Genomic DNA, 13,767 nt, shown 5'->3' on the forward strand with positions numbered 1-13,767 from the left:
GAGATGTCGTCACAATTTTGATAATTGACAGAAACCACATTCGACTTTCAAAATCTATCCTTCAAACCAACAAAGTGGACAAGAAAGACACCAACGTACCCAGAGAACTTGTTCCAAAGTCTCCGCCTTCATCAGGCAACCTAAGATCAGAAACCCTACAGCTTTGTGCATATATCAGACGAGAAATCGCTTTTGCATATCTACTCCCACCGGGCAATGTGGGAAGTAGCACTACCTGTTCATAAGGATAGGCTCTGGCCTCAGGCAATATAGTGAAATTGGCGAGAGGAAGGAGATAAATAGAACATCTCTGAACGCTTTCCACATTTCTCGGAGTCTCAAAGATTCAACCCTTTTTCCTTTTTTGGTTACTGGACAGGTTACTTTACAAACTATTATGTACTCTCTTTTCTCGTATTCCTTCCTTTTGTATTCAATGCCCTAAACAAGTACCATCATGATACACTCGGCCTAAAATTTCCCTCCTACCGAAAGGGCCCAACCAACATCTTAAGTTACATTGATCGGTATCCCTGAACCACTCTGTCAACCTCCCTCCAAACCCCCCCCAGAGCCCCGACCTGAATCATTTTCCACGCTGCCAAACAGCTCTCCCAGCGAATGTCGAATATCTTCCCTATTTGGCCAAGAACAGTGCTGCACTTCACACTTCTATGCTATAAAAGCAGGTCTTCATTTTCTGTATACCATGAACCGATTCAATGAAGCTGAGAAGTGCAAATGGCAAAAGAACTGTTAACAAAGCATGGCAAATGATTGAACTTTTCAACATAAAGACAGATGAACACAACTTCATTTTGAAGTCTCAGGCAATCTCTAAAAAATCCTTAAGCATCTCAACCAAAGAAAAAGAAGAAAAACATGAGTGCTTGAAATGTCACGCATACTTACTGTAGCCTTATTCAATGTGTTTCAAGAGAGCTGTACAACAGACCAGCACAAGGGAAGCTCTTGAATTGGCTTTGTCTCCAAAAGTAGTGCATGTCACGTGGAAGTTTGATTTTCTTTAGAAACCATACGATCAGGGAATTTCTTTAGGATCTCAGCCTCTCTAGCCACTTGGATATCAGAAGGCCAAAAAGCTTGCCGCACCACTTTGAAAAGAAAACGAGGGAGTAATGCTACTACAATTATTAGCAAAATGGTGAGCCAATATGAAGGTGATTTTGCCAGACGAAAGATGGTCCTGAAAATAAGCATTAAGAAAATCAGCTAAAAGATATTAATAAATAAACCATATTAAATCACAAATACATGAGACTGACCAGTAATTCGGAAAGACTGGAATGGAATCTAAGACCACCATACAGGCATATGTAATTACGATCGATCCCCATACAGCAATATGTGTGATCGATACCCATCTCTGAACGTCCATTGCTAAGTGAATGTTGACGAGAACAACAACTGATATGGTCCATAAGCTGCCCATGCTCCATATGTCAATTGAGCTCTCACTGTATATGAACAGTGGTATGTAAAACAAAACAAGACTCTGCCATAGTGTATCAATCATTGTGATCCAGAAAAGACGCAAATTGTAAGCCTCATGTCTATGGCCAGCACCGTAAAGTTTCGGATACCGCAAAAGTGTCTTATCGCTCAAGTCCTTGTCCCAAATGCCAACTATGACCGTTGGAACTGAAGTGTATATAACAGAATAGAACACACTGCTCCAGTCTGTTAAGGCAGAAGTAGTTGAAAAGGCTGTATACAAAATATACCTGCAAACACAGCAAGAAATGAACAAAAGAGGAAGCTAGGACCACAGCCATACATGGGAGCTGACTAAGTTTTCAAAATTTAACAGCAGAAAAGCTTTCAAAAGACCCCTGGCCAGATTTACAGCTCATATGGTAAAACAAATGGCTAGCATAAAATGAAACTTCCACCTTTTCTCCAGTTTTACAACCAAGCATTGCATGTAGCCAAAAATATGAAAAAGCAACTATCTACAAAAAAATCATTGTATAACACTCTGAAGAGATGTTTTTCAGCAAAAAAACAAATTTCGAAAAGAAAAAGACAAGCATTTGCCAGGAATTCTGTCTACAAAATATTCAAGTTTCATGGTTAAAATAGGGGAAATGGGAGGCAGAACACCGAGTGTGCCACTTTAGGTCCCCCATAACACGTGCATTTATTTAGGTCCTAGTTGAAACATATGTCAAAGCCATCATCAAGTAAATACAGTTGGACACCCAAAATGAAACAAAAAGGCGTACCAGAAAAGCATCAAGACAAAAACAGCATTTCGGTAGAAGTTGTACAGAACGAGATAACCAATTCGCTGGTAATTCCAGTGACCATGCACTAGAAGTAATCTTTTTAGAAACCGAAATTGCCCCATAGCAAAATCTGATGCCATGACCGCTTGACGCCCTTCCTGACCGCATATTCCAACACCAACATCAGCCATTTGGATCATGGATACATCATTTGCCCCTATCAAAACTCAATTAGTTAGACAAAACCAAGCATAGATATAGGAGGTTGCTAATGCCAACTTTTGTACTTCACATGTCTGACTGTAATCATCAACTAGCTTCTCAAATGGCCTAACACCACTGAGAATCGAGAACTAAGGAAGTACAGCAATCGACACAAACAGCATGCACATGCTACCAGCTGAAGTTTGGAGAAGATAGCTTACCATCACCTATAGCCAGCGTCATATCGTCGGTCCTGCTCTTAATCAAGTCAACTATCCCAGCTTTTTGCAAGGGTGCAACACGACAGCACAGGACAACACTACAAGAAGTTGCCAGCTCAAAAAGCTGTAGAAAAAACAAAATATTAGTGATACTTCTGCAAGTGATTCTCAAATAAATCCGAAACACTCAAAAGTAAGAAAAAAATCTGTAGGACTAACAGTGATCCTTCATAGAAATTGAATTGCAGCATATACTAAATAAAAAGCAAATACATGCCTCTGACTCCAAATCTTTCTCCAAAATGTAAACTAAACTGTTGCCGTCAATAATGAGTGCCAGTGGCACATTCGGTTTGGCTTCTTCTTTAAAAACAGTCCACTGGGGCATCTGGGAAGACTTTGTACGAAGAGAGACTTCATGATAGCCATTTTCAGAATTATTTCCCCTTCCAAAATCTTCATTTCTTCTATTCAATGATTCCACTCCAAACTTGTTTTTGGCACCAACTAAAAGATTTCTGCACTCAATCTCTGAGTTGCCATTAATGATGATTTGTTGCATGTCCGTCGTTAGTAGCTTGCAAGAGAGCCCAATAGAAATCGCTGTTTCCTGCTTATCTCCAGTCAAAACCCAGACCTTGATTCCCGCTTGCCGGAGAGACTCAATGGTTTCAGGAACTCCATCTTGTAACTTGTCTTCAATTGCAGTTGCACCAAGAAGATTTAGATTACACTCAATGAGAGCAGCCGTTTGACGAAGTTTTGCAGCTCTATCTGTCAAGGAAGTGCTGGCATCTTCATACCTTATTTGCCACAGCTCAAGTTCTGCAACGGTGAGATCTCTTGCTGCAACGACAAGTGTACGTAGACCTTCTGATGAATACTCAACCAGATGTTTTTGAGTTTCTTCCCATATATGATCACCTCTTTCAGTATCTTTCGAAATAACACTGAACATAGAGGTGTCAGCTCCTTTCACAAGAACTTTCACGGCATTATTGGGAAACCTTATAACAACAGACATCCTTTTGCGCACGCTATCGAACTCATGCAGTCCCAAAACATCCAACCTATTTGACAGGTGTACAAGAAACTGCTAAAGTAAGAACAATTGTATGCTAGATCTCAATTCATGGCAAAAAAATACTAGCAAACAAAACCCAAAAATTTCCATTATACTACTAATCACATAAAGAGCCTACTGAACGGTTAAGCACTCAGTGAGCATGTGTCTGTGTACCCGAGAGAGAGAGAGAGAGAGAGAGCGGGGTTCTCTACCTTAGTGTCTCACCATTCACATCAACAACAATATGCCCAGATGTCCGCTCAAAAAGAGTGTATCCATAAGCAGATGCAGCAGCAACTAATGCCTGCTCATCTGGAGATTCACCCTGATAATCAATCGATACTGTGTCATCTTGTAGAATTGGGATCACGGTGTTGCATGCAGCTAGTGTAAGGAAAAACTCATGTGCACAAAGCCTTTCTCCTTCAATTACTTCTTTGTGCAATAACTTCATAAGTTCAGGATCAACAGCAATTTCCGACTTGAGCTTCCACCTTTGTGTCCCTGTACTTCTCTCTACAGAAAGTCATGCCAAATTGATAATATATTGGAGAAGACCATAACATAATCTTAGATAAATATATGTGAAAAAAACATCGTAACAAGAATATGGTGAAATACAAAGCACATGTTCAGACAAAAGTAAACACTATGTTGTGCAATTAAAATACTAACAGATCGCAATGGATCAAAAGATTAAAGTACCTGCAAATATACCAGAAAGAAACACCATTGAAACTTTAAAACAAATGCACATATAGATGTCTTTGATTCTTTGAGCTGAAAAAGGAAGGTTGAGACTAATCATCTGGTCTCTTACTGAAGTGTTTGGAGCAATATAAAGAAAAGGAATTGCAGATACTTAGAGCTCCAACATAACAATCCATTAAGACAACATCAAATAGTGCCACGACAGATATTATCTTTATTAGTGAGTACAAAATTATGACTCTTTGTCCTCAAGTTATAATCAAGCCCATAGTAGAAATTTCAACCCTTGTCCTGCAGTGAATTTGCATCACATAGTCAACAGGTAGGAGTTTTTCCTCCTAGATGTATGAAAGCGTTTATCCTATACTTTTGGTTCCAAATGTATACATGAACCTAGAAGCAGCAGATTTGATAACTTGACATAGAGGATAAAATAGAAGCATAAATACATAAACAACCGCAATCATCATCTGCAGAGTAGAAGAAGCAGAATCTATACCTGTAATGCTGGTCTCCAGCCATGGCAAAGAACTCCCATAGCTCTTACCACAGACACTTGCTTTGCGGAATTCCATCTTGTTTTCAGTTAAGGTGCCAGTTTTGTCAGAGAAGATATAGCGTATCTGGCCCAAATCTTCATTTATGTTCAATGATCTACACTGGAACCTTGATCCAGAACTACTGTCATACATATGATTGTCTCCAATCATGAAATAGGACTGTCCTATTCGAACCAATTCCATCGTAATATAAAGAGATATTGGAATCATTATCTGAAAAACTATGATAGAACTGAGGAATGAGAAGAAAGTCTCCATGGGAATTCCATAATACTTGTATGTCTTCCCCTCTTTTTTTCCCACTGTGAAATATCTCTTTCTGTAGAACGGCAAAGTATCAAGCTGATACTTGTGACGTACTAGCCATAACCCCATTCCAAGTGCCACAACCACACACATGATGAAAAGAAAAATCGACAGCCACATGGTTTCCCTGTTCATATAACTTTCTAGTTTACTCCTCTTGGAAGGGGATGCTGCACTGTTCAGCATCGCCTTTGTTTCCTGTCCAGTGTACACGACAACACCAATCACCCACTCCGTGTTCTTCAACTGGCAACCTCGCAAAACAATGTTAGACTGGCTGAGAGAAAATTTATGCCCATTAAAGTCCATGTTAGCTGTGAATTCATAGATGTTTCTGTTTGGTTGCTCGCAAGTGATCACTCCAGAGATCGCGCAACCTTCAAACTCATCTGAAGCAGTTTCCTGCCTTGCATATCTCGTCTTCAGGTTGGACTCGCCATCCAAATTCATTGTCTGAATGTACGCAAGCCCACTAGGGTCACTTGTTCGCAGCAAAACCATGTCACATGGAAGTGTTTCATCCGAACAAATTTTCACCACCTCGCCAGCTTGTATATTTTTCCATCTCTTCAAATGAAACTGACCTCCTTGACGCACTAGTGCTTCCCGATTATTCTCTTTCCGGTCTGACCTGTGCCTTCGCCAGTCCTCATAGCCATCCTTAACAGCCGTGACAGAAAGCACAAAGAGAAGGGGGAAAAGAGACACCGTTCTCCCGAAGACTGCAAGTGGAGGGAGTTGATTGAGAGCAGCAATGGCAAGGAAATATAGGTAAGCAACGCGATGGAATTGAATGAAGAGATTCTTAGGCAAAAAAGTGATAATGGTATATCTGCTAGTTCGGATTTCATTGTCAGAGAACTCATAGTTTTCATTTGTCTTCCTTGGATCATCGATATATATCAATCTGGGATTCTCTTCCTGAAACAGGTTCTCTTCAAACTGCGAACTTTTGTGCCGTACTCTTTCGGACTTCTTGTTCTGACCCACCGAGGAGGCCCTGGAAATTTCAAAAGGGGAGAAGCTGCTGTTGTTAGATCTGGGCAGGTCCATTGAACCCCAAGCTACCTGCCGTTTCCTCCCCGGCGTGGGGCATTCCAATGGAAACCGCTGATGATAGCGCAGGTCCGCTGAATAGAACTGCTTCTTCAGTGTAGGTCGATAGGCTTGTGCAAGTGGTTTATCGGGAAAGATGTCCGAAGGAGATGAGTCTCCTTCTTCGCTTGTCAAATTGCTCTGTTTGTCATCGAGAGTAGACGACGTGAACGAAGCATCCCGGCAGAGACATCCAAAAGAGCCCGCGCTCTTATTAAGCTTCAACGGTGGCGGATCTGAAGATGACAGCAACGGCAGGCCAGAAGTCATAAATAACAATCCTCCAACGACCACATTGGAGAACCGGACACATGGACGGCTGGATTCCTAAAAATTCAGGAAAAAAGAAGGGTCAAGCACCAAAGTCATACCGACACATCCGGGTTTCACAGCTTACAAACTTGAAGATCGATCATTTAAACTCGCTCTCATTCTCCTCAAATCAATCAGGATCATCCCAACATCTGATAATTCATCACGCCCGCACCATTCAAACTACAAAGAAGAAAGAAAAAGGGCAATGCCAAAAACCGATGACAAGCAGATGCTGAGGACAAAGGCAATGATCGCCCAAATTGCACACCCGGAAGAAGGCTCCCGCACGCTTCTACCAGATAAAGTCCTCAACTTTTCCGTTTTAAACGAGATAAATCACGAGCTCGGTCGCGGACAAAAGGAGCCTCTTCCCGAGTTTCATCATTTACAGGCAGAGGCCTGCAAATGCAGAATCCATTACCAAAAAAAATCCCAAAAAGAAAAGCCACCCAATTCAATCGAATGTCGACAAAATTCACACGGATACGAAGGCAGCAAAGCGCAATCCAAAACCGACGGCCAAAAAAAAAAATTCCCAACGCGCTCCAAAAAAAAAAAGATAAGGCGACAAGAAAAAAAAAAAACTAAAGCCCGCGATCCAACCAAGCTAAAGGGTTCAGAAAATCCGGGAGCTAATGATGATTCGGCAAGGGAAAAGCAATTACGAAACACGAACCTCAGCGGGATCGAGGAAAGCTCTATCGCCTCGGGGGAACCGCGAAACGGACGGACGCGCGGGGGTGGGGCCACCAGCAGCTGACGACGGAGAGCCTCGTGCCTCGTTCGGCGAATCACAAACCCCCGATTCAATCAATGCGCTGAATGCGAAATCATGGCGGAAACGTCAGAAAGGCCGCAGGCAGCAGCAGGGAGACACCAGAGGAGCAGATCGCAGATCGCGCAGATCTGGAGGTACTTCCGCGCACAGATCTCTCCTTCCTTTCCTTTCCGACGGGGGCAGAGGCAGAGCAGCAGGGGGGGAGCGATTACTGCACCTGAATCATTAGGGAACACCAGATCGGCCTTCCAATCCAATCCAATCTGCGCGCGCTCGACGATGCGACGGGGGAATGGAGGGTGGAGCTAGGGCTTAGGGCTCCAGGCAAAGACGCAGACGCAGACGCAGAAGAGAGAGAAAGAAGAGAGAGAGAGGAGAGAGAGAGAGGTGGTCGTGGTGGTGGTGGTGGCCTGGCGTCTGTGCGGATGGGGTACCAAAGGCGTGACCGACGGAGGAAGACAGAGAGGAGGACGAGCGGTGTACCATCGATTTTGGCTCTTCTTTGCCCGCACAACTCCGAATTATTCCCTCCCTTTTATATTCAACGACATCACCCCAAAATAACGTTGTGCATAATTATATAATTTCAAGACACCATAATACACCCAACCCCCCAAAAAAAAAAAAAGAGACCATAATAATAATAACAACGACGACGACGATAATAATAATAATAATAATAATAATTAGAACGATGTTATAGCAGTTCAGAGATGGAATTTCATCCTCCATGCCAATTACATGTGGATAGCTATTGATTCCACATGTCGCTTGATTTGTAAAAATGTTGAGTAAAGCTCTCCATTAGGCGTGGGCTAGCGATTGAAACCTCCAATTTCACTTACTATGTTCCCATTCGAGTTGAATAATCGATGTACAAAATTTGCTCGCCGTCTTTGAAAGGAATCATTTAGTATTGTCCATTATGCAGTTGGGTGGTCGAATTTTTATTCCGCACAATCCGATTCTTGAACATTAAACATGTTATGTGATTGCGTTGAATTTAAATATAGAAAGTGCCGACAAAACAAATTTATCTCGATAAGTGTGGGTATTTCATGACTAAATGGGTTAATTTTGGATTTCTAGTAGATTGTTGGTGCGTCCATTAATTAAAAGTTAATATCTAATTTAAAAAATGGTGATGAGGGTACTAAAAATTCATTTACTATTTTTCAGGAGTTATTTATTTCGTCCTCCTGCCTTTATATTTTGGCTATATGGAGACAACCCGACAAGTACCATACTTAAAAAAAAAAAAAAAAAAAATGGTCATGACGGTCACGATCTACTTACATCACCTAATTCTGGGTCAAAATCTATCCGTACTAATCCGTTGAAAACCAAAGTTAGTAAGAAATCAAATGTATAAAATCTCAATTTGCATATAATTCGATGCTATCGGTTATACTATACAAGAATAAATTAAATTATCTTTGCATCAGTCTCACGTACCTTATCTAGAGAGATTTACATAACGATGGTAAACTTATAAAAATAATTTGCAGAAATGTTAATTTTTATTCAGGTCAAAGTTCATTAAGTTCGTCATCTTTCACGCGAATCGTGATGCGAATATGCATGCACTTTATTTACTTCCTCGATTTATTTTGCAAAGTTCGTTTGAATAGGCATATCATCTTAGCTAGAGCTTTGACTATTGTAGCTTCAATTTTAGTCAAATGTCACGATTGCATTTAATTTATATTTCCATATAAATTGAAAATGATAAGTTGCTATATAAGTTGTTTTTTTTTTCTTGATGACCTAGGAACTCGTACAGTCGGCAGCCGGCGAGTAAACCGAGGGATACGTAAGCTAGAAGACCCACCACCGGCGAGTAAACTTAGGGGACAGGTAAGCCGGAGAACCCATCATCCTGACCCCAAGCAATTTGAACTCCTCTCAATCGTGAGGAGAAGAGAGCTCAAATCATCGCGGCCACCAAGGCGATGGTAGTTTTTTTTTTTTTTTTTTTTGGTCGAAAGGCGATGGTAGTTGTTATATAAGTTTTTATCGATACTAAATTGAGCAAAATGATGCAAAAGGAATTTATGTAGCCCATCTTTTCTTGATACGCAAATGAAGGCTTGATTACGCAAATGAAGGCTTGATTCTGAATTGAGAGTCTGTAAGAGATTCATGATTTGATTGTGACTATTTTATTGCCATTTTAAACCCTCATTTTATTCATTATTTAAACAACATATGATTATCATTTAAATCACATAAAACGCAGATTTATGAAATTTCACGAGTTGATATTTAAAAGGAATAATAGCACAAATAATCATATATGGCTTATAAACTTTTAGTCTACAAAATATAATTCATGAACTTTGGCTGGATGACAATATTATCCATAAGTCTATAGTTTATTAAATGCAATTTATAAATTATTGATAAATATTCAACAGAGTCCTTAAACTATTTAAAATTAAATTAAAGGTTAAGAGGTCAGATCAAATAAATTAAAGTGTAGCAACGGGCGATAATCGGTGGCGTGGCAACGTCACTAACTGGGTTTGCAAATTGAAAGATTGCGATCCAAAAATACAGGAAAGGTAAGATTAATCTGGAAATGCCCGACGTCCCATCTAACCATATCTGAATGAAATAGATGTTTTATTTATTTTATTTTTATTTTTAGAGTTTTAATTATTTAGATAAAGAGAATAATGATGGCGACGTCGCTTAAGGCGAGGAAAGGGAAAGGGACCGGTCGGGGCCTTGGGATGTCACCATCGCTATTAAGAAACTTGACATTTGCGGAATCCTCTGCCACTTTTTCTGGTTCTCTTCATCTCATGATTAAGCTTCCAAAACTCACGAGATCAAAGCGTATCTCATCTCATTGAATTCGGAATGACCCAAAATTCAATGCAAAGGTGAATCTTTCCATTTTCAACTTACAAAAAAACCAATCTTGGAGGAGGCGTCTCGGTTAAGAGAAAAATTGTTCAAGAAATCTCAAAGACTATTGCACTTTTATGAATTCAATCGTGAATATTTCAATTTTATTAATTAAGTCTTAAATCTTTTTGCATTTTACTAATTAGATCTATCCAGCCTATTTTAATTGAAATTTATTGATATAGATATCGATCGTCTTATGTGTTAATTTTGTCATTGGTGAGCCACTAGCCATAGGTGATCACCAGCCATCAGCCTGCTCGAGCAAGGGTGAGCCCTAGGAAGGTCGGCCTTGCCTAGGCTAAATCTAGCGAGGGAAGTTTTCGCCCAATCGGGTCTCACTTGTGGCAAAGGCAAGGCTAACCAGCCATTGACGAAGAGATGAATAAAGGCGAAAAAAAAAAAAAGCAAAAGAATAAAATATTTATAAATTATTAAAAATTATTCACGTCAACGAAATCTTATGATGTAGGATAATTGACATTGATATTAGCGAATTTTAGCAAAAAGTAGTTTGATAAATTCAATTGATAAAATATGTGCAATTAAACCAATAGTGTCAGCTCAGTTTTTTTTTGGTCGAAAATAGTGTCGGCTCGGTTCCAAAAAAAAAAAAAAAACCAATAGTGCCGGCTGATTGAATAATGCACCTTCTGAAAAAGGTGCAATGAAGACTGTACACGTCCGCTCATCTCTGTATATCAAAATGGGTAAATGGAGAGCCGGTTGACCGCACGCTAGGGACATTAGCTTCCTTCCAAGCTAATAATCCATTGGAGTTTTCTCTTATTTCAATGCAATCGCCTAAAAGTACATACATTTTTTTTTAAATATACTTGACAAAAAACAATTCACATGACAAACATTAAGCGTTAAAACGTACCATATGAGAATCGGGCACAAAATCTACGTACTTGATTCCCTTTAATAGACTTTGTATAAGTACATAATATATAATTTGTGCTTGATGTAATTTTCATCCACCATGTGATTTATTATTAACTCTTTATGTGAAATTGCACGTATTAGCTTCCTTCCAAGCTAATTTATTGGAGTTTTTTCTTATTTCAATGCAATTGCCAAAAAGTAAATCCTTTTTTTTAAATATACTCGGCAAGAAATGATTGACATGACAAATACTATGCGTTATAACATACCATAAGAAAATCGGGCACAAAATCTATGTACTTAATTCCCTTTAATAGACTCTATATAAGTACATAATATATATTTTGTGCTAGATGTAATTTTCATCTACCGTGTGATTTATTATTAACTCTAGATGTGAAATTGGCAAAGTACCACACGAGGGAGATTAGCTTTCTCCTAATTGTCGGAGTTTTTTCTTATTTCAATGCAATTGCCTAAAAGTAAATTCTTTTTTTAAAATATACTTGATAAGAAATGATTGACATCACAAACACCGGGCATGTTATAACATCTCATATGAGAATCCGGCACAAATTCTATGTACTTGATTTCCTTTAATAGACTTCGTATAAGAACATAATATATATTTTGCACTTGAAGTAATTTTCATCCACCGGGTAATTTATTATTAACTCTTGATGTGAAATTGGCAAAGCATTTCCATAGCAATTGCATTGGTTTCAAAATTGTCTAGGTTTTTGACCAAAACAAAAAGTCGTCTAGATTGATCCAACGTCAATATCTTTAAAGTCATCTATATATTTCCAAACTTACTAGATTCTTTTTTTTTTTTTCCAATTCTTAGCTAGTTTCATCCAATATGCAAGTTATTGATTATATAAGTAGTATCTAGAACTTTTTATATCACAACAAGTAGAAATTTTTATTCAATATCTTTCTTTTATAAAAAATATAGCGTTCAATGTTTATTATCATTCACTCATCTAGCTAATACATTTATGAAACATGTGTCAATGGTAGATCGTTGCAAAAATTCAAACAACAGCAGACAAACCATAAAAATACAAACAACAGCAGACAAACTATAAAAATACAAACAAATTGCATATTTATTTTATCCGCTTTTCCAAATGTTTATTAAGAGATCGTTCAGAGCACAACTTTTAGTCTTAGAAAAATAATGGACAAAATAATTGTGTATAATAGTAATAATACTAGTCTCACCAGTAAAACTCTAATATTTGAAAATTCGAGGCCGCTCAAATTAAAATAAGATAATTGAAAAGGACTTCCAGCACATATATATCCCTCACCACGATACCTATATTTAATAAATACTGTTGTCGTACTTAAGTGCTTCTTACAAGACCAGTCTCCCCATCAATGTGGATTGTTGGCTAAAAAGGAAAAAAAATAAAAAGCAAATCGATTTTCGCTCGTGACCTGCTGACATCAAAAGGGAAATTACCAATGCAAAGGTGATCAAGCTTGCATTTGATAAAAAGGAAAAATCATGAACAAATCGGATTTGCTTTAAAAACTTTACTAACCTAAAAGGAAAGTTACCAACGGAAAGGTGACCAAACTCACATTATGATCACGAAAAATTACGAGTGAAGAAAATAACTAATGCATAGTTGCATAACTTTACAAAGTGAGATTGATCACGTTCGTAGGATGCCAAGCCCTTCACATGGTTGCAGGGGCAGACAACATAAGAAAGATTGGATGACCTGTCCTGTTTAGGATGATCAACCCAGTGCAACATTTTCCGCCATACATTTACAGACATGTTTTTTGAGAAAGTGATCAGACCTTTGGTACATTAACATGAAGTTGAGGAATGCTGAAGTGGACAAAAGAAACCAAGGAGCTTATCAGAACAGCAAGTAAATTAGAACATAGGCAACTTAGAGCGCACATGACAAAATTTCTGTTATAGAAATTGATTTATGGACAGAAATTGATTTCTCAATTTCTATTCCCCGGACAAATTTATAAATAAAGAAACTCGTTTGATAACGACTCAAAATTTATATTTCGGAATAGAAATCCGTTTGATAACGAGAATAAAATTTATATTTATAGGAATAGAAATTGATTAGATAACCACATAAGAAATCCTCAAATACAAAATAATAGTCCAAATAATACTAAAACAAAATAGGAAATCATCAAATATAAAATAATAGTCCAAATAATACTAAAACAATATAGGAAATTCTCAAATACAAAATAATAGTCGAAATAATACTAATACATTACAAAAGGTGAAAATACAATTTCATGGAATTTTCAGCATATTATTATCTCTTGCCATTTTATTGACAATGATTTTCCTAAATGTATTTATTTGGTTTTCCTTCTCGGTCAATGTATTGTTTGCAAGCTCATCTTGCGTAGGTTCAGACAAATACTGGGGATCTCCATATAGGGAGAAATTCTTATCCATCTTGTC

The 13,767-nt window shown here is 38.4% G+C and overlaps 1 protein-coding gene across 2 annotated transcripts; it reads right to left on the reverse strand.

The window, feature by feature from the left end:
- Positions 1-296: 296 nt before the first annotated feature.
- LOC104425118 (phospholipid-transporting ATPase 1) lies at positions 297-8,018 on the reverse strand. Of its 2 annotated transcripts, none has more exons than XM_010037706.3 (9): positions 7,404-8,018; positions 4,951-6,739; positions 3,953-4,244; positions 2,952-3,744; positions 2,675-2,798; positions 2,247-2,466; positions 1,287-1,745; positions 913-1,207; positions 297-728 (listed from the first exon to the last, which is right to left on the reverse strand). In XM_010037706.3, the coding sequence occupies exons 2-8, from the start codon at positions 6,680-6,682 to the stop codon at positions 1,006-1,008; spliced, it is 3,822 nt and encodes a 1,273-aa protein (XP_010036008.2). In that variant the 5' UTR covers positions 6,683-6,739; positions 7,404-8,018; the 3' UTR covers positions 297-728; positions 913-1,005. The 2 variants fall into 2 exon arrangements, with proteins under 2 accessions (XP_010036008.2, XP_010036007.2); XM_010037705.3 differs by having other exon boundaries at positions 3,953-4,256.
- Positions 8,019-13,767: the final 5,749 nt, after the last annotated feature.

The sequence above is a fragment of the Eucalyptus grandis genome, chromosome 11 (genome assembly GCF_016545825.1).
Source record: "Eucalyptus grandis isolate ANBG69807.140 chromosome 11, ASM1654582v1, whole genome shotgun sequence".
In the NCBI taxonomy this organism is placed as follows: domain Eukaryota; kingdom Viridiplantae; phylum Streptophyta; class Magnoliopsida; order Myrtales; family Myrtaceae; genus Eucalyptus; species Eucalyptus grandis.

Coding starts and splice junctions, on each gene's coding strand:
- LOC104425118 (XM_010037705.3), bottom strand. CDS start 6,682: ATGACTTCTGGCCTGCCGTTGCTGTCATCTTCAGATCCGCCACCGTTG. Junction 2,467..2,674: donor GACGCTGGCTATAGGTGATG/GTAAGCTATCTT, acceptor GAGTTTTGATAG/GGGCAAATGATGTATCCATG. Junction 1,746..2,246: donor TTTGTCTTGATGCTTTTCTG/GTACGCCTTTTT, acceptor CTGTGTTTGCAG/GTATATTTTGTATACAGCCT.